Source organism: Euprymna scolopes, chromosome 2, assembly GCF_053919585.1.
Source record: "Euprymna scolopes isolate OS-2025 chromosome 2, ASM5391958v1, whole genome shotgun sequence".
Lineage (NCBI taxonomy): Eukaryota > Metazoa > Mollusca > Cephalopoda > Sepiida > Sepiolidae > Euprymna > Euprymna scolopes.
Window position 1 is genome coordinate 201,404,741 of NC_136483.1, and position 22,500 is coordinate 201,427,240.

Here is a 22,500-nt window from a genome sequence, read left to right on the forward strand (position 1 = left end):
TAGTAGCCTGTCGGGTTTGTCGAGGGTGCTCGCGTCGTGGGGGCACAAGTGATTGCAGTTCGTCAGAGCATTCACCACTAAAATACTTGTAGAAAATGTTAAGTATTCTACCAGTGATACCGTATGATTTAATTTTCCTGAGGAGACCCTCATGCCATACCCTGTCAAAAGCCTTAGATATATCTAGAGCTACCGCTCTGCCTTCCCCCGCTTTGTCCAGTGAATGGTATATACGTTCAGAGATCACAGTGAGGATGTCTGCTGTGGAACGGACTTGTCTAAATCCATATTGTTTGTCAGTCAGTAGTTTAGCATCTGTAAGATGATGGACTAGAGCATGGTTAATTATGGTCTCAAATATTTTGGCAAAAAGTGGGAGGAGGCTAATGGGGCGATAATTTGATGGGTCTGTCCTTTCGCCAGAATTCTTGAATACTGGTACAACAGAAGCAGTTTTCCAACAGCCCGGAAAGCAAGCTTCATTAAGACATTTGTTGTAGAGTTTGGAGAGAACTGGAGCTACTTCGGCTGAGCACTTTTTTAATAGCACAGCTGGGATAAGATCGGGTCCACATGCTTTTGAGGTGTCAAGGTTTTTTATGATAGCATGCACCTGAGCAGGGGTGGTTTTCAGATCGTCTAGTGTGGCGTCTGTCCGCATAGGAAAGTCAGGTAGGGGGTGGTTGGAAGGGTCCAGTGTGGAGTTTGAGGCAAACCGACTGGCAAGCATGTTAGCCTTGTCGGTTGCTGAGGAGACAACCTCGTGATTGTTGGTTAGTGGGGGAATTGTTGATTGCCCATTATTTACTACACTGTTGTAGATTTTCCAGAAGTCTCGAGTTCCTAGTTTTTGTGCTTCGATGCGCTTTTTAGTGGTTTCCGTAAATTCTCTCTTAGCTGTCGCTATTTCTTTCTTAACGTTATTTCTAGCTTCTATATACTTCAGTCTGTTTGAACTGGACTTATGTCGGTTAAACCTACGGTATGCATGCTGCTTTTGAGTAATGGCAGTTGCACAAGTCGACGTAAACCATTGGGGAGAGTGGGGCTTACTATAAAATTTCCGCATGGGAACATGCGCTTCGATTGCAGTTTTGAACCAGTCAGTGGTCTCGTTTGCACATTGTTCAGCAGGGAGAGAGAAAATATTTTTCCATGGAGCATCTCTAATTAGTTCCCTGATGGCTTCTCAGTCAGCCTTATTATAATATCTCGTTGTTTTGAGCACTGGCTCATCAGTTTTGGGTCTAGAGTTTAGGGCGATTTCAACCATTATCACTGCATGATCAGCGTTCCCGAGTGGGCTGTGGGCCTTCGTTATGCAGTCATCGGGAACTGTGGTCAAAAACAGATCTAGAAGTGGTGCGTGTTGTTCTTCCTGGTCAGGGAAACGGGTTGGAAACGTAACAATTTGTGATAGGGAGTGAGATATAGCGAAGCTATGGGTTGTGCTGCCCGCTGCATCTGTGTGAGTAGAGAATCCAAGCCAGTTTTTGTGGTGGACATTAAAGTCACCAAACACATGTATTTGTGCGCTAGTGTCGAGGGACAGTGCCGTGTCTATGCTGTCAGATACTTTGTTTATTATGGAGCAGTCCTGAGTCGAGGGAGAGCGGTAGAGAAAATAATAGTAGCTAATACTGTGTTGCACGTTTAGTCTAAAGCACATAAAGGCTTGATCATCTGTTTCTAGGTTTGTTTCTCTAGTCAAGGGAAGGGTATTACGAATGTAAACTCCAAGTCCGTGCATATGTCTGTCAGAGTCCTTACGGCAGAGTGGGAGATATCCAGGCATGTTAAAGTGGTTAGAGGGAATGGAGGAGTGTAGGTTAGTCTCACTTAGTGCTAAGATATCCGGGGTATTTGTTAAGAGAAATGCTTCAACATCAGCTAAGTTCTAAGCCCACGGATATTTATGAATGAGAGCCTCAAGGGAAGAGGCAAGTTGAATTTGTTTGTCCCTAATCCTGGTTTAAGCTTATTTTTAGATTGTACTGTCGTCATATTTTTTTTTAAGAGTTTCGGTAAGGGGGAGCTAAACAAGAGGTGATATCTACAATATCTACAATAGCAGAGGTCACAAGGCTGCCCAATACATCAGGAATTCATAGCTTTTTCAAATGTCCCTCTAGACGACTTGATATTACACCTGGCATACCAACTAACACTGGATACTTGGTTTTAATCTCATCTGACCTCTAAGGTCAATGAAGCATAATTACCACATTCTCCTTCTCTATCACATTCTTGTCCTAGAACACCGAAAAGTCTACGATTTGCTTCGGTTTTTGAGACCTTGTCGATGACTACTAAATCTGGACAATTATGTTTCAGTTGCTTGGTTGGCACTTTTGGGCCACCATACCTTTACACTTGTTCTCACTTCATCACTTACTACTAGCGCACTTCATCCCAAACATCCTACAAACCTTTCAGTATATCCTTATCTTAATAATATCCAGGGGACACCACAAGTTGTTCTCAAAGAAAATTCTTTGATGATAGCTTGTGTGAAAACTCTCAGTGAGTGAGTGAATAATAAAAATAATAATAAAAAATAAAAATAATAATAATAATAATAATAATAAAAAATAATAATAATAATAATAATAAAAAATAATAATAAAAAATAATAATAAAAATAATAATAATAAAAAATAATAATAAAAATAATAATAATAAAAAAAAAAATAATAATAATAATAAAAAATAATAATAAAAAATAAAGATAATAATAAAAAAATAATAATAAAAAATAAAAATAATAATAATAATAAAAATAAAAATAATAATAAAAAAATAATAATAAAAAAATAATAATAATAATAATAAAAAAATAATAATAAAATAATAATAATAATAATAAAAATAATAATAATAAAAAAATAATAATAAAAAAATAATAATAATAATAAAAAAATAAAAATAATAATAAAAAAATAATAAAAAATAATAATAAAAAAATAATAAAAAAAAAATAATAATAATAAAATAATAATAATAATAAAATAATAATAAAAAAATAATAATAATAATAATAAAATAATAATAATAATAATAAAAAAATAATAATAATAATAAAAAAATAATAATAATAATAAAAAAATAAAAATAATAATAAAAAAATAATAAAAAAATAATAATAAAAAAAAAAAATAATAATAATAATAAAAAAATAATAATAATAATAATAAAAAAATAATAATAATAATAATAAAAAAATAATAATAATAATAATAAAAAAATAATAATAATAATAATAAAAAAAAAATAATAATAATAAAAAAATAAAAATAATAATAAAAAAATAATAATAAAAAAATAATAATAAAAAAATAATAATAAAAAAATAATAATAAAAAAATAATAATAATAATAATAAAAAAATAAAAATAATAATAAAAAAATAATAATAATAATAATAATAAAAAAATAATAATAAAAAATAATAATAAAAAATAATAATAATAAAAAAAAAATAATAATAATAATAATAAAAAAATAAAAATAATAATAAAAAAATAATGATAAAAAAATAATAATAAAAAAATAATAATAAAAAATAATAATAATAATAATAAAAAAATAATAATAATAATAAAAAAATAATAATAAAAAATAATAATAAAAAATAATAATAATAATAAAAAAATAATAATAATAATAATAATAAAAAATAATAATAATAATAATAAAAAAATAATAATAATAATAATAAAAAATAATAATAATAAAAAAATAATAATAAAAATAATAAAAATAAAATAAGAATAATAATAAAAAAAGAAAAGAAGCCTCCCAAACTAGAATAATTTACTAGTTTAAGTTTTCAGCGTGATCTCTTCATCATTATTGATGTCCATTTTATATACGAGCATGCATTCAACAGTTTTTAGAAATTGACTTCTAAAACAACCTTTGGCCAGGTCTTTCTTTATCGCTCTTTCTCTCATATCAATCCTTATCACTTTCTCCCATGTTTTCCTTGGTCTTTCCCTGTGAACTAGATCTCCTATCTTAACTGATCCAAGAATTCTCACCCATTCTCTCAACATGGTCATAAATCAAGGCTGTCTTTAAAACTCATATCGCAACATTCATCATAATATTAGTCATAACATTTCTCCCCAACTTATTTTTTACTACATGAATTTTGCCCTTTTTTTTTTTTTCCAAGTAAAATCAGTACTTATATTATCTGATATTGATTATTATTATTATTATTATTATTATTATTATAATAAAAAATTTTTATAATTAAGCCATAAATTTCACTGATATATTTGCCCCCCCCCCCCCTCCTCTATTCCATTCTTTTCATTCCACAAAAATGAATAATAAAACATACGTTTGTTTACATAATTTGTAGATAGCATTGAGCTAAGTTTCTTTGAATCTCCCTTCACTCAAAATATAAAATGCATATTCTTTTTTTTGGGTTACTCTACTCTTCCATTCGGGGCAGTATTGGGACATGGGTTTGCTTATAAGAAAAAAAAAAAAAAACACTGGAATAAAGAAACCAAAGGATGTACTCGCCATTGATTGGGTGGAGAGTTAAATTGGTAAATTAACCTTAAAATCTAAATTTGTTAAATCTATAGACTATAAACACATTGCTCCAATCCCTGAATCCCTTTATGAATATTTCTATTTTTTAAGTTTGTATACTTTTCGAGTTATAAGTAAAAGCCAAGTACGTCCAAGGATGGAATACTGCTGCTATATCTGGGCAGGAGCTGCTAAAAACAGCCTATCCTGCCTTGACAGAGTACAAAATAGACTTCGTGGCTTAATGGGGGATGCCCTTTTCTCTACCCTGCAACCTCTCTCCCACAGAAGAGACGTTGCGAGCCTATCCTTGTTTTATCGTTATTTCCATGGCAGTTGCTCGTCTGAGCTCCAATCTCTGGTCCCCCCTCGCCAATCTTTCACGAAAAACACCCGTCTAGCTGAATCCACTGTGAAAAATTTCCCCCACTCTTTATCTGTGCCTAAATCAAAACGTGGATTCCATGAACAAAGCTTCTTTCTTAGAACTGCACGCCCGTGGAACTCTGTTCTGTCTGCCTGCTTCCCACCTGACTACAACTTGGATGTCTTCAAGTCCAACATTAACAAATTCCTAATGAACCGCCCCCTTAAGTAAACACTTCATCAAATCTCCACACTAACGTAATGTACTTGCAATAACCCTTATCCCTGAGTGGCTTCCGGGCCTTGATAAGTGGTGGCCACTGTGTAAAAAAAAAAAAAAGTAAAACATTGTAATAATGGATGTTAAGCGCAAATGCAAACCACATAATAATGTTGTACTTCTTTTGATCAAGATGAAATCTATTTATACTGATGGTAATTGTGGAGGCTAATTTCCAAAACCCCAGGAGGAATTTATGAACAAATAAACTCACGCACAGGAAGTATAACTGTAACACTACATTGGTAGAAGTATTAATTTAAAATGTATTAAAGAAGAACAAAAATAATACAAGGCTATATTTAATAAATAGGTCATATGAGTGAGTGTGCTTACTAAGTCAACACAGCTGAAACTATTGTAGCTGGAATCGACATTTATTTATTTGACTTAACAAAAAAAAAAAAAAAAAGCTACAATATCCAACCTTTACAAATAATCTGTAATATTTGATCGATGAAAATGAATAAGATGGTGTGATGTGCAAATAGTCAAAAAAAAAAAAAAAATAATAGCTTTGATTTATTGGTGATAAGTGTAAATTAACGTTTCTGTGTGGTTTGCTTGCCATAAGTATGTTATATACTTGTGTATTGAGACCTATTGAAACAAGTACTGAAACTAGCTTCCTTTTCTTTTGTGGTTATCTTACCTAATCGAAGTCCGTATTAAGTTTTTTTTTCATCGAGATTTATTTGATCAACTCGTATTTTAACAATTGAGTCACACCATCTGTCGCCAGCGCTCAGAACAGATTTACATACAGCACCTGGTTTTCCCAAATGGTCATCCATTATAAACTGACCATGCTCAACATCCGTGATCTCACAGGAATTGGTCTCTAACCCTGATTATAAATGTATACTAGCAGGCTGCACGACGTTGCCCATTTGTAAAATATGCCTAAATATTTTATTTTTATATATTAATTAATGCAGATTTCTTATGTATTATAAACAGGAATATTGTAGGTATTAAATGTAACGTTAAATTCCTTTAAAAAATGAATTAAAAAAAAAAAAAGGAAAGAGACGTGCATGTGAATATTATGTTTTTTCTAAACAGTTCATTTCTTGTAAGTTAAACAAAAATATTCTAGCTGAGATCAAAATCTAAAGACGGTACGATAACCAAAAACAGTATGATACCATTAGGGCCAGCTTGACACAATCTTTAAAAAGTGGTTTCCAACCTACTTATTCTTAACATAAGAAAGCTGTTATGTGAACGATTTGTGCATGTGCATTCGTGAAACAGTTGACAAACAGATAAAAATCTGATGACCCCCCCACACACACACGTACTAATTTTTCAATTTTGAGCTCTTAGCTGTCCCTTTTTCTAGATGAAAACCGATTAAAAAGTTTTCACATATCTGAATACCCTATATACCAAATTTCAAGTCTATGAATTAAAAATTCATTGAGTATACAGGTTGAAGTGTCACACACACACACACATTCTCACTTTTATAGATAGATAGATAGATAGATAATATTTGATGTATAAACATAAATATCAGTCGGATTTTACATTTCTACCTAATTAGAAATGCATATCCTGCATAGATATTTGATTCTGACTATCTAGTCATCATCGGTTTAACATTTATTTAACATGCTGGCATGTATTGGACGGCATTAAGAAATTGACTTTCAAACGCATGTCTATCTTTAAGATATCTTATGTTAAAGCTAACGTTTGTTTCCTTAAGGCTTTTTTTTCTATATACTTTAATCATACAAAATACATGCAAATAGTTCTTAGTTTTGGGATTAAGGTCTGTTTGAAAAATAAACTTCCATTTCATTTGTTCCAATTAGCTGTAATTTTCAATTAACTCATCAAGTAATCAATCTCTTAGTTTCTATCAATAACTTTCACTCTCTCTCACACTGTATGTTGTTTGTACGCCCTCCCCCCTGGCTGCACTAGTTACTTATATGATACTCTAACCCTAATCTAAACTCTAACCTGTGGCTCTGAACTTGAGTCGCTTTGGCTTGTTATTTATGTCTCATGAATCTACTTTGGTATGCGGTCTATACTTCATATTGCAAACCAACATGATAGGAAAATATTTCTCCTAATTGGTTTTGAAAAAAAAAACATAATCCCCCCCCCCTCTGAATTTAGAGAAATTCTAGTCAGCAACACAAAAAATAAAATACCATTAAACCAACGTTAAAACAAAATACTTTGAGCTATATATATTTAAATGCAAGAACCTGCTCTTAATTGCCATCTAATTCACGTGTCTCAACATGCGCGACTTTGCACGTTTTCGATATTGATTTCCCAATAACCTATTTTTCTTGTGTTGTTTCCACAAAGGAATTTAACCTACATATCTAATTTATTTAACCATATTTTATTATCTACATTCTTTTAACAATTGAATAGTTTATTTATTATTTATTTCATCCGAATTAACAATTTACTGGACATTCCATTTAAACCTATTGTTCTTTAAAACTTATGTCCAGGGTTCGATTTCTGCTTTCTTCTTATTTCCATTTTAACTAATCTCTCTATTTTTATACTTACATGAACAGGGGACAGCCCTTATCATGTAACAATAGAAGAGCAAGGAAAACATTTGTTTCGAAAGGGTTATTATCCAATTTAGAACCTTAAACGCTAATGTGCAGCACTTCGGCCTGTTACTGAACAAGAAGTTGCTGAAAGCTCAAAAATTTATTGTAGATATCAAGTTAAAGTCGCACCTTAGCTTCTTACTATTATTGCAAGAGTTTTCGAAACCATATTCAAAAGTATTCCATTTTGAAAGAAAAATATTAAAAATGCAATTATCAGACACTGGGCAACACCAGGTAAGGATAGAGAATTGCACTGATCCATATTTATCAAAAACAAAAATTATTTTTATAACCAAATTCATTTTCTGCTTTCATTTTTATGACAAAAATTGTTCAAATTCTTTTGAATAATTTTTGATTTAACAGATGTTCAACTTGAAAATGAAGGATGCTAAAATGATCCGTTTGTTCATTATTTTGTAAAGATGTTTATTTACTTTTTGTTTGTGGGTTTTTATTGTTTATAGTTTTTTTAACTAAACTGGTCCTATTTTTTTGGGGGGGGGGCGTTTATGCAGTTTACAAATTGTTATATTTTAGATAGTATTTTCAAATTGAATTCAATTTTTACGGTATATTCTTTATTGTTAGGTAAAGTACTGAATAGTTACAAAGTCTCTCTCTCTCCCCATGTTAAGAATGACTTTCTAAATGTTATTTTAACACAGTTTTTTAATGAAAGATTCTTGAGAGAAAAATATTAAATAATCACAAGTACAATGCACAGTTCTTAATGAAGGAAAGACACAATCATATTAACGTGAATAACTGTAGAGAGACAGATCAGCAACAGCTATTCAATTGTTTTTTTTTGTTTTTTGTTTTTTTTTGCATCCATATGAATGTGCGAAACATTTAAAATTTAACCATTCCTTTTCACTTTTGTCTCCCTTGACATCACATCCATGGCCACCTTTTCACATATTGCTCTGTATGATGCCCTTTCCTGATGCTCACCGTTAAATCGCGACTAGGCAGCAGATCACTCCAGAATACACTCTGAAAATTTTATTGTTTCGTGCACGGTCAAAGTCATTGTTGTTAGATATTGACCGGGCAATACCGAGAAGAGTGCTAGTCGATGATTATTATGACTATTTAAGCCAAAACGTTTTATCAGCTGAAGTGTTTTTGAATAATAAAAATATTTTGTATAAATATTTTTTTACACTAATTAAGGAATGTAATTTAAAAATCTTATTAAAACAATTCAGTTGACAACTTAGAAATAATGGCATGTAAAAATATCAGGTGATTATCTTAATGACGTATACTAATGTCGTCATTTAGAAGGGGAGATGTTTTTCTTTTTTTTTCTTTTTTTTTTGAGATACGTGGAAATTAGTTGAGTTGGAGTCGAGAAAGGGACAGAGACGGCCTTCAGATCATGATAGGTCCAAGTTGAGGGGGTTAGAAATATGCCCTTTTCTCTACCCTGCAACCCCTCTCCCACAGAAGAGACGTTGCGAGCCTATCCTTGTTTTATCGTTATTTTCATGGCAGGTGCTCGTCTGAACTCTAATCTCTGGTCCCCCCTCGCCAATCCACTGTGAAAAATTTCCCCCACTCTATATCTGTGCCTAAATCAAAACACGGATTCCATGAACAAAGCTTCTTTCTTAGAGCTGCACGCCTGTGGAACTCTGTTCCGTCTTCCTGCTTCCCTCCGGACTACAACTTGGATGTCTTCAAGTCCAATGTTAACAAATTCCTAATGAACCGCCCACTTAAGTAAACACTTCATCAAATCTCCACACTAACGTAATGTACTTGCAATAACCCTTATCCCTGAGTGGCTTGATAAGTGGTGATCACTGTGTAAAAAAAAAATTTTTTTTTAAAATATAGTGACTCTAGTAACTGTGTTCCAAAATTCGTAATGATTAGTTAATTAGTTTAGGAGGTAATCTTATGTATAAGATTATATAACTATGAACGTATCTAACTTGATATTAATAGACATCATAAAACGTAAAACTATCAGATGTAAATAACAAATAGGAGAACTTTTCAAAATAGTGTTTGATGACCAAGTGGGTTGATCTGATGCTGTCTTTTTAAGCAGGGAGTTGTCTTTTATCTAAAGAAAAATAAGTCGTTGGATGTTTTATGTGGTCGTTGTCATCTTTGTCCATTTAAAGATGGTCATAAAACATGAGGCGTCCATATTTATTTCTGCATAACTTTTAAGTTTTTTTTGTTTTTTTTTTATAGGAATGCATGTGTGTAAATCTACAACAAAATCTTATCAAGGAAACGACACTTTTTGTACGGTTCACAAATTTGTTATATCTCCCTGGTCGGGATCTTGTAAAAGTGTACTTGTTAATTGGACAATATTCAAGGACTGTTTCCCTCTCCACTCTTCTAAACTGGCTTTTGAGAGATGAAAGTTCTTGATGCTCACCATTGGAAAAAATTTCTTCGACTCTCATGGCATCACTCACAGCATCTCATCTTTTTCTAATAATTCAACAATAGACTTTATTAAATATTGAAACTACTTTTTCATTTTGGATGATATTCTTTCTTATTCATGTTGTGTCTTGCCGATCTTGAAGATTTATATAGAATTTCAAACCAAACTCTTTATTTAATTCACAGGTCAAAATTTGGTATAGATTCCCGAGTCTGATATGATACAGCTGAAGAAAGTGAGGTTCGGCTGAAATATTGTGAGAATAATATCTAAGATGAGAGCAGTAGTCCAGAATATTCAAATTATGAATCCTCATCTAAAAAATTGTGAAGCCTAAAAACATTTTCCAATCATAATTATGATTAGTGCAGATCTCCTAAAACTGATTCGGGGGGGGGGGGGTTTCAGATTTTTTTTAGTTGACCCCTCACCTCTAGTCACTACTCGTCACAATAGATGTCTCATCATTTTATATCAACCGTACAATTCCAGAATTAATTTTATCATTTTGTGACGTTTCCAGATTTTAAGTTATGCCTCTTCCCTCCTCCTTTTCTTCCTCCTACTTTTGTATCTACGTGGCAAACGGATACATTTTCACTTTTTAACATATTGACAACTGACCTTTTCCTTTTTCTGCAAAGAAAAAGCATTTTTTCATCCCATTTTTTTTTAAATGCTACCAAAAGTTTTTATTCTTAACATCTGTTTCAGAATTTCTAGAATCAAATGCACATTTAAAATTCTCTTATCAAAAACCAGATTAAAATTTTTTTTATTAATTATTTTTTCTTTAACCAAATAGTTAAAATAGATTATATATATATATATATATATATATATATATATGTCTGCTTGACGTTCCCCGGTCATAAAATATGCATAAATGTTATATTTTAATTTTATACAGAAACTGAGACGTGTGCATGTGAGTATTAGTTTTAAGTCCAAAAAAAAAAAAAAATTCAAGTTGAGATCTAAATCAAAACCTAAAGCCAGTGGGTCAAGTACGATAACCACCAGATCAGCTTGCCACAATCTTTAAAAAGTGTTTTCAAACCTACTTATTCTTAACATAAAGAAGCTATCATGTTTCATGGCCATGCATTCGTGAAACAATTGACAAACAAATAAAAAAATCTGATCACCCCCCCCATGTAACAATTTTTCAATTTTGACCCCTTAGTTACCCTTTTTTTTTTTTTTTTTCAGAATGAAAACTGATTAAAAAGTTTACCACATGTCTGAATGCCCTATATACAAAATTTCAAATCTGTGGATCAAAGATTTGCTGAGTATAGAGGTATATAGCACAATCATGTTGAGCTTGGTCATTACTAAAATGGGTGACCAATTTGGGAATTCTAGGTGTTGTATGTAGGAGGACGTCGATACCTCTCTGCAAGAGTTGCGAAAATTTAGCATCGTCATCTTCTTTAATGAGGATATACATGCAACTGGGGATCACTTGTGAATTTCACTCTCTTAGAACTTCCTCCTTTGGAGGAAGCCAGTTAAACCTGCATAGTTAGTGCTGATTCTATTTTTCCATTTTTTTTTTTTTTTTTTTTATTGGGAAGTGACCTCTCTCTCTTTCTCTCTCTCTCTCTCTCTCTCTCTCTCTCTCTCTCTGTCACACACACACACACATTCGGAACTGTCTTCACATCGTTGCAAGATATGATCATATTTACATAAAGAAAATATTAATTATGGATTTGCTCTCTTTGATTGAGCACTATCAATTTAATTGTTGGCGTTCAATGATTCTAATCTTTTGAATATTTTCAACCTGGAATATATATATATGGTATTCTTATTTAGAGGCAGTGAACTTTAAAATAAATCACCAAAAATATTTTTATCATACAAATACGTGGTTTATTCCAAAGATTAATTTATAATGTAAACACAATTTCAAACATATGACCATACCTCTCGCATGTATATGGCGTGATCTAGAAGTTCAATTTTCACAATTTTAGGTTTTTTTTTGTGATAATAACAGCTTTATTTAAACTTTTTAATGTTATGCGCTCATCTAAGTGATTGAGCGAATAGGAGGAGGGCAGTAAGAGAAAGATACAAATTCGTAGCATGCCTTCTAAAGCCAAGCCTGGGTCTTTTTGGACATAGGCTGGCGCGGAGTCTTGCTGCTACACCCAAGGTCTGCCAGCAGCCACCTGATTGCACCAGGAGATCACCATACTCTTCAGCACATCCGATTATACTTTGGTGTTGACTTTCAAGCCGAGTTCGAAGATGTGAAGTGGCATGATGTGGCTCTCACTTGCAACCACACCAAAGACCATAACCGTAGCCAGAAACTTTGTTTTCATCACCCTGCGCACATCCCTGTTATTCAGGGCAATTCAATGCATTTTGAGGGTGCTGGCAATGGTGCTGTTGTAATAACTTTGATCGGTAGAGAGCATGAGTTGTACAGCGGCGCATCTCCCATCTCGCTTATTGAACCTTGTGTCACTTTCAGACATGATAGAAGGCTCCTATCGCTCTTGGGATTTGTACACAACTGGTCAACTAGTAGATGGTCTGCATCAAAAAAAGAAAACCGTTTTTCATCAAATGGAAATGGAATCATGTTGTCTTTTTTAGGGCAACAATTTTATCGTTCCACTCAGTAGTATAAATTTCTAATAAGAATACATTTAAACAAACACATAATGCATCTCAAATATGTCAGATTTTAAGTCAATAGATAATATTTATTCAATATCTGACACATTGGAATTCAAAACAATAAGTACAAATATTAAAAACTAACTATGCCTAACCTGGCATTGCCTGTGAGTTACTTTACTTTCAATTTTGTTTTGCTTTTTTAAATTTTAAAACTTTCTATTTTTTTTAATATTTGTTTTTAAAACTAGAATTAAAAAGTTAAATTTGGATTATTCGGACTACTGTTTTCATTTTGAATGTTATTTGCACAATATTTCGGCTGATGTAACCTCTAACCATTTTCAGGTGTATCTTGTCAAACTCACAAATTTTCTGTCAAACTCCACAATCTGCACAGAATTTTGAATGATACATTTATTGCATTTGTTAATTCGGCCATGACTGGGTAAAAGTCTTAATTTGCAATTGTATTCTTAGAATCATCTGCACTAAGGATTGAACCTTCAACTCCCAAAAGAGTGTCACAAGTAAATTTTACCTAGTACTTTATCCATTACGCCACACCTAAAAATCGGTTGGAGGTTACATTGGCCAGAATGTTGTGCAAATAGTACTCAAGATGAGAGCAGTAGTTAAAATAATCTGAATTATAGAAATTACGAGGCGCCTTCAATAAGTTTTCAAACTTTTTTGTGCTGACGTTTAAAATTGTCGCAGACTCTTGAAAATTCAGAATGTTATTGCTATACGTCTTATGAGATGACTGACCAATTTGTATGAAAAGCTATAGCAAGAACTGGAATTACACCCTACTAAAACCTAATTGTCACAGCTGGTGAATTTCAAAAATGCAATCTGGATGTGAGGACACTTTAGAAGAACGAGATGCAATAAAATTCTGTTTTAAACGTGAAAAAATGCAACAGAAACGTATGGAATGCTTTGGAATGCTTTTGGATCATCTTGCACGAATCAAGCATCAGTTTTTGAATGGCATAAAAGATTCAAAGAAGGTAGGGAGTCTGTGAGGGATGATAAGAGGTGTGGGAGGAGTAAGGAAGTCAGAACACCAGAGTTGAGTGGTTAAATAAAGAGTTTTATGGATAAGGACTGTCGTGTGTCTATAGAGACAATAAATGCACAGTTTGATGTCGGTGTGGGAACTGTACACAATTATTCGTGAGAAACTGAAGATGCGGAAGATTTGTGCAGAATTTGTTTCAAGGGCGCTAAGAGATCAGAAAGAAAGACGTTTTCATGATAGCCGGGAGATGATCGAGCTGATTGATTCAAATTTTGTAGTTCTTGATGCTCTGGTGACCTGTGATGAATACTAGCTTTAATGCTATGCTTCAGAGACAAAGAGACAGACTTCCCAGTGGAAACATGCTGGCTCTTTCAAGACCCAAATCCACCCAGAAAGTTATGATGATCCCTTTTTTTTTGACAGCACAAGCATGATGTACATGCACTGGGTTCCCACTGAACAGACAGACAACAAGGAATACTACGAGGTTTTAAGGGAGTTCAGGAAGAGATTCTGTCAGAAGAGGCCAACACTCCTCAAATCGGATCAGTATCATTTCCACCAGGACAATGCATTAGTCCACAACTCGATCTTTGTCATAAAACTATTTGATGAAGATGGACATCAAGACAGTTCTTCACCCTCCCTACTAACCAGATCTTGCTCTCTCTGACTTTTGGTTATTCCCTAAGCGCAAGGAAAACTTTAGAAGCTGTCCTTATGAAACAAATGAGGAGATGAAAGAGGCTGTGACGAGGGTCATTGACATGCTCACACATGAGGACTTCCGTGGGGCTTTTCAGTTGTTGGAATGGTGCAACAAGCTGCAGCAGATTATTTTGAAGCAGACTAGAGTTTCATATGTGTACTATCAATAAAAGTGCCTATATAAAAAAAAAGTGGGGAAACTTATTGAAGGCACCTCGTATGAAACGTCATCTAAAAATTTAGAAACCTAAAAAGTGAAATTTTATGTTATCGTTTGGTCCATAAATTGTTAATTGAAGCAAATTATGCATCATCATCATCATCATATTTAATTTAAGGGATGTTTTACATGTTGGCATGTGCTGGACAGCTTTTAGAAATTGACTTCCATACTAGCCTATCTCGAGCTAGGTTATTATTTAAACTACATGAGCTGAAGTATGACAGGTTTTCTTTGGAAGTCATTTTATTGAAACAAGACTTTTATAAACCAGGTTTTTCCTGGCATCAAAAACTGCAGCTAATTTTGTAGCTTCAACCAATATTTATTGTATTATTTAATATATGCTGGCATGCAAAAGTTTAAATGTAATGTGAACAAATATCTTGCTGCTCAACTACCTACATCGTGTCTCCGTAGATATGGTTCCAAAGAGTAGACTCTTATGTCCAATTGGCACTGTGTCTTGGGGTGAAAAAGAATTTAAAAAAAAAAAAAGAATTTCAATTTAACGGTTGAAAAGACCAGACAAGTGCAAAATTAATTTTAATAAATATATCTATTTATTAAAAAAAATTTTCTTATTGAATTTTCACCCCAAAACAAGGCATAATGCCATTTTGAAGCAAATTTTTTTTTTTTTCAAATTTTCGAAGAGTAAAATATTTTATTTATTTGCGGACTGCTATCCTCATCTTCATAGTTGCTGTTGTTTCACCACGTTTCGACCAATTCATCCTCTGGCCTTCTTCAGGTGATAAATTGGCTGAAATGTGGTGAAACAACAGCTATGAAGATGAGGATAACATTCTTCAAATAAATAAATTCACAAATTACTCAGCATAAAGGGATCCAATAAAAAAAATAATATATAAAATGTTCTTCTTCAGGAAATACGGATTGTTTTTTTTTGTTTTTGTTTTTTTTTTACATGTCATGGTGGAAATTGAGGCTGAATGAGATTTAAATGCGTGATAACCCTAACCCTAACCCTAACCCCCACCAGGCCATGACTACAGCTTTAGCAGTTGCGTTACATAGATGCAAAGAAAACAATTATAATTAAATTTTAACACATAAATAGTTGCCAGGATACTATTAATTGTACTTGTACTTGAGTATTTACATATAAATAACTTCTTAAATACGCTCCTGCAAGTCTGTAACGGCCACATCACTATGTCTTTATATATGAAACTTACAGACATTCTACATTAACCTCTTAAATCAAAATAAGTTTTCTTGTTACTATTTTTGAGAGCATATCTGAGAAAATTGACCACATCCTGTCTGCTCATCCTTCAGCTAATATTCACATCTGTAGAGGCTTCAATATTCACAATGTGGAATGGTTGACCCACTCAAACAAGATGATGAGAGGAGGTTCTGTTACGATTTCCCCTATTGTTTATAATCTAACTCAGATTGTTCACGAACCCACCCGTGTGCCTGACACTAATGGTCAGCATACAAGTCTCCTAGTCCTTTTTTTTTTTTTTTTTAAATTCCTTTTTCACCCCAACCAAGGCACAGTGTCACTTTGATGTAGAGGGCTACTATCAGGGACACAATTTGCAGGAATCCTATGTAGGGAGTTGAGCAGCGGAACTTGCCCTGAGCTATGTTCGTCTTCCATTCTGTCCCCACTGGGATTTTCCAACCAACCACTCGGTTGTCTCAGTTAAGATAAAAACAAAATATAATAGGTCCTCTGACGTAGCTCTCCATCAATACAGTATACCAATACTCTATGGCTGACTGGGATAGTTTTGTACATTTATATCAGATCTACCTCTGCTTTCAATGTTTAAAAAGTGTGTCCTCTATAGTATTATACCAAACGGAATGTTTAATTGCAGATACAGACCGCTTCATACCCTCCAAAAAATTCCAGCAAAAACCTAACAGCCAGCTGTGGTTCTTTCTAGAAGCTGCCATTGCGCACAGAAATCACTTTTTCTATTGCTTCCAATGGAATAGATATACTAAGACTTAAGCTGCCTTCAGAACTGCCAGCAACAATTGTAAAAGAGTAATAAAGAATGTGAAAGAGCTGTATACTCAGTCCATCAATTCCAAAGTAGCTGAGCAGTGGCTTGGTTCCCACCAATTTTGACAAATAACAAACAGTCCTGAATAGAAGTGTGTGCTCTATCCCAACCATCATCGATGGACCTTAGATAATTTCATCAGCATCGGACAACGCAAAACTCTTTGCCAAAAACTTTGCAGCTAATTCTACCGATCAGGTCTGCCAACCCCCCGTATTTCCTCCTGTGTCTGAAAGCATGCTATGTGATATACAAAGATCCGTGGTGCAGTGGTTAGAATACTTGGAAAAATCAGTTGTAAATGTGATATTCTCCTGAAGGTTGAAGGTTCAATTCTTAGTGCGGACAACCAAAAAATACAATTGCAAATAACTTAGGACCTCTATCCAGTCATGGCTGATGGAACAAGAGCATGCTACCCCCGTGAAGTAAATAAAGGGTTCCGCTCAAAATTCTGTCCAAATTCCCGAGTTTGACAGAAACATTCTTGAGTTCGACAAGATACACCTGAAGAAGGTTGGAGGTTACATCGACCGAAACGTTGTGAAAATCACACTCAAGATGAGAACAATAGTCTGATGAATCTAAATAATACATATCTGCTTCAGTTCATATTGCCTGTGATATTAGTGGTTGGAACGGTTTCTTGTAATTGTTAAAGGAGCGCAGCTTAATCTTACTAGCATTAAATGTTACCATCCATTTGCGTCCCCATTCCACTACGGTCTGAAGGTCATTTTCTAACGATTCTGCTATTGTCTTAAATTTGTGTCATGTGTTTTTCCTTGTAAATATTAGAGAGCGTTGTATCATCAGGAAATATACCGATTTCGGACTCAATTATTATCAAGGAGGTCATTAATGAATATCAGGAATAATAGTGGTCCAAGGATCGATCCCTGAAGCACTTCCGCATGTTGATGACGCCACCTTGGTCTGCAGGTTCGGCAGTGATGCCTGGTTAATTTTTTTGATAGTTTGACTGGATGGTTGCTCGTTCATTCTTTTGTGAGGTTATATTGTTTGGTTATGAAATTTGTTTATGATAAAATTGTCCAAAATGCTATCTCACACTTTTGTTAAATAAATCTCTTTGTAGCTTGCACCCACGTAGTAGTGTTTATTCTGCCATGTCCCGCATGGTTTGATATATGTAACATTTTTATGGATTACTAAATTTGTCATATTTATTTAATGAAACTTTTGAAAGTCGATATTGTATTTAACTAGACAAAAACGTTTTGTATGCATGCATATACGTATCGATACATATACGGCATACGGCATAATCACTTTATATATATGTGTGTGTGTGTGTGCGTGTATCTGTATATATGCGTGTCTATATGTGTGTGTGTGTGTGTGTGTGTGTATGCGTGTATATGTATGTGTATGTATATGTGTCCGTATATATATGTGTGTGTGTATGTATATGTGTGTGTATGTATATGCGTGTCTGTATATATGTGTGTGCGTGTGTGCATGTATATGTGTGTCTGTATGTATATATATATATATGTGTGTGTGTGTGTGTATATGTATGCGTGTCTGTATATATACACAGGTGGCAAAAAGAAAGTCCGCACTTGTAATTTTTTCAAAAACTGCAAATTTAAGCTACATTTAATGTAACTGTTTAAACAAACTATACCTCATTTGATTGGCCTTTTATTCTTCTATAATTTTACCTGTTCATATTTAACCTTCAATTCAAATATTCTAATGTTCACGTCAATTTAAAAAAATAACTTCAAATTAAGGAGGCAAAAAGAAAGTCCACACAATGGAAAATTGTTATTTAAATATAACCTTAGGACATTAATGCAACACAAATACAACAGGAACACAATGAACTAGTTAATATATAGTAGCATAGCCCTTCTGCAATTTGACAGCCTGCAATCTTTTGGGAATTCCTTGAATTAGACTGTAGCAATACTCCGGGGAAAGAGCATCCCACTTTTCTTTAATTTTTATCTAAAGTTCTTCCAAATTTGAAATTTTATCATTGTATAGCTGTTGCTTGATGTAATGCCATACGTTTTTGATAGGATTGAGGTCTGGAGAGTGTGCAGGCCAATCCAAACACGGAATATCATGCTCTTCCAAGAACCTCTTGACATTGCCAGAATGGGAGCATTATTCTGCATGAAGATGGGATTATCATCCAAAGTCCAACCAAAGTATGGTAGAAAATACTCAGTCAACATATTAATGCACTTGGTTGAATTAATTCGACCTTGCAAGCGATCTGTAGGCACTGGACCATTGGTAGTAATAATGCCCCACATCAAAACTGAACCTTCACCACCTTGCAGCTTGAAACTGAGCACCTAGGATTAAATTCTTCGTCTTTCCTCTGACAGACGTACTGCCTACCATCACTGGCTAGCCTATTCAACTTGCTTTCATCACTAAAAAGCACTTTTGACCAATATGAAGAGTCATGATCTTCATTGCATCTGACGAAAGCCCAAACAGCACTTTATATTCTTTACAGAAATCATTGGCAAATTAAATTCCTTTAATCTGTTCTTGACAGTAAAAAGAGGGCACTTTTTAACAAGATTGCATTGTTGCTGGATTTGGGGAGCCGTTTCAAATCTATTTCTTAGGCTGCAGATCTTGATAGCATTGTCTTCCCTGTTAGAAGTAACTCTAGTACGACCAGAATTAGGGGCATCACAAACACTGCCAGTGTTTTGGTGCTTTTGCACAGTCTGTTGTACTGTTTTCTCATCACATTTCAATCTGGGACTGATTTATCGATTGGATAAACCAGAAAAGTGGAGATTAATGAGCTCCTGACGATCACTAAGAGAAAGTCGTAGCATATGGACTAAATGTCACGTTGTATAACCTGGAACAACAAAAATTATGATTAGAGATGCTTTGTTGTCTGTTGGTGGATATTTTAAACTGATTTAGGGGCAATAATTTAAGCTGGTTTTAAGCGAATTTGTTGCTGCAGACTTTCTTTTTGCCTCCTCAATTTGAAATTATTTTTTTAAATTGACGTGAACATCAGAATATTTCAATTAAAAGCCAAATATGAACAGGTAAAATTATAGAGGAATAAAAGGCGAATCAAATAGGGTATAGGTTTAAGCAATTACATTAAATTTAGCTTAAATTTGCAGTTTTTCAAAAAATTACAAGTGCGGACTTTTTTTTTGTCGGCACTCTGTGTGTGTGTGTGTGTGTGTGTGTGTGTGTGTGTGTGTGTGTGTGTGTGTGTGTGTGTGTGTGTGTGTGTGTGCGCGTGCGTGCGTGCGTGCCGGCAAAAAGAAAGTCTAGATCGTCTCATAACACCAAGATGTCATAACAAAAACCAACAGATCATGATTCAAAATATGTTTGATGTAATCTATAGTATCGCTCGTCAGTGATGTTTGATTTATAAATGGATTTGATTTAAACATCAAACAAGCAACACAGTAAATAACACCAACATATTTTTAGGCAGCTTCTGTTTTGTTTTTATTTTTGTATATTTTTGCTCGATTTAGATATTACATGATCTAAACTTCTGCAAAATTCTGAATAAATAAATATTACATTCTTATACAATCATTGAGCACTCTATTAGATTCCTTTTCATCCAACAGAACCGTGTGTGTGTGTGTGTGTGTGTGCACACTTTGAATCAATAGTTTCTAGATGTTTGTCAGATGGACATATTGTATCAGGCATGAAATGTTTTTTAATTATTAAAAACAAAATCAAAACTATTCTTTTTGCAATAACGTGAATGTTTATCGATGTATTTCGATTTTTCAGAGCAGATGTAAATAAAGACCAGGTTCTTGATCTGTCCGAACTTGAAGGATGGATCAAAAAGAAGTTGGAAGAACATTTTCATGAAGCCACCACGGAAAATGAAAGGATATTCCAGAAATTAGACAAAGACAAAGACGGTGAGTTTGACAAAAATCAAAAATCCTTTTTCTTCAGCATCTTCGTCTTTTTACTAAAACATTTTGTAGGATGAATTGTTTTTGTCTGTCTACAGATTGTTTGATAAATCGGTTCCTCAAGAAAAAAAAAAAAAAAAAAAAGCCGTTCGTTGATTATTTTCTTTCTGATCATAAAAAAATATTTAGTTGTTTGGAAAATAATGGCCGACTTTTGCAACCCACATTTATTCTTGAACGGAAGCTTTTTCATCTTTTTCACTAATTTGTTTCCAATTGACCTCAAAAATGTCCTTCAAAATTCGTTCTTTTATCATTAATTCTGAATTCACAGTGTTCGTTCTTAAAATTGACTGAACTATTTTTGATTTGATTAGATAATTTATTTAAAATAAAAAATATAATTTATTTAATAATAAAATTTAATTTTGTGTTAAATTTAGATTTTGTAATTTTCAATACAAGGAGAGCTATTAAAAAAACAAAGAAAACTCCCCAAGTGACACTAGTTTTTCTTCATTAACTAAAGTAGAAATTTATTTGAATTATTGTGACTACTATTCTTATCTTTGATATTATCTTCAAAATGTTTCAGTCAATGTAAACTCCGATCTTCAAGTACATCTTTTCGAATGCTGTCAAACTTGGTTCCCAAGTTCAGATTCCACAGTTGGAAAAACATGCACCTGAAATAGGTCGACATGTTATGAAAATAGCAATCAAGATAAGAATAATAATTTGGTGCTTGTTTACATTGGTGATAATTTAAACCAATGCATTTCAGGTGAAAACATTATTACATACTTATGTGACAAAGACTGTGGACCGGACAACGCCGGGTTGTCTTGCTTGTTGCGACAAGAAGCTATCAGTTCTATTGGGTGGTCCTTTTAACACAATTCAGGAGATTTCGCATTGTTGAATCTAACAGTGATGATGATGATGATGATAATGATGATAAAAAGAATGAATCTGTTTTCCGTCAGGAGTGGGGTTACCTTTAAGGTGCGGCCCAACTCTGCTCCTGGCGACGGGCGACGCAACTCATAGGGTTATACTTATGTCCCATGGCAAAATTAGTATAAATTCGAAAAATTACGAAAAATGATCCAGTAGAAGATGTGTTAGATGTATTTTTAACAATTATGTTCTGACATTTTGCGTTGGTTTAAAAATGGCGGTTGCTTAATTTACAATAATGTAAGTCGAGGGTTATCTCCTTTGTTTGTCATACTGAATTGGTTGCACAACTCTTCTACATTAAAACATATGATAAAACTTGATAATTTGATAAATTCTATTTTTACTTGTATTTTTTTCCCCAAGATGTGTTGGTTTAATAGATCACCAATGTAAATAAACACTAATAAACCTAATGTTTTATAACTTATGCATTTTCATTTGGAAAAAATTTGGAATAGAAATTTGCGTAAAAGAGCATTCAAACACATCTTTGTTGAATTGAATTTTTATTTCGGTTTTGTAATTTTCAATAAAAATTCTATTTTATGAGAACAGTAATAAATGAACAATCCAAATTATCGATCCTCATCTAAAAAATTCCGAAACATCGAATCGATACGGACCAGAATACATAAATGGAAACAACTTGACGCTCTTTTCTGTTTCGTAGAAATATGCATTTTTTTAACGATTATGGTTCATTGAAAAAAAAAAAAAAATAATCACCATTCACCAATAACAGTCATTGTCAACATAGA

The 22,500-nt window shown here is 33.3% G+C and overlaps 1 protein-coding gene across 1 annotated transcript in view; it reads left to right on the forward strand.

The window, feature by feature from the left end:
* Positions 1–22,500, forward strand: part of LOC145302100 (45 kDa calcium-binding protein-like) — a 140,220-nt gene that overhangs the window by 33,576 nt on the left and 84,144 nt on the right. The window contains exon 2 of the mRNA XM_080144632.1: positions 20,646–20,782. Coding sequence (XP_080000758.1) covers positions 20,646–20,782 — 137 coding nt within the window. The remainder of the gene's footprint in view (positions 1–20,645; positions 20,783–22,500) is intronic.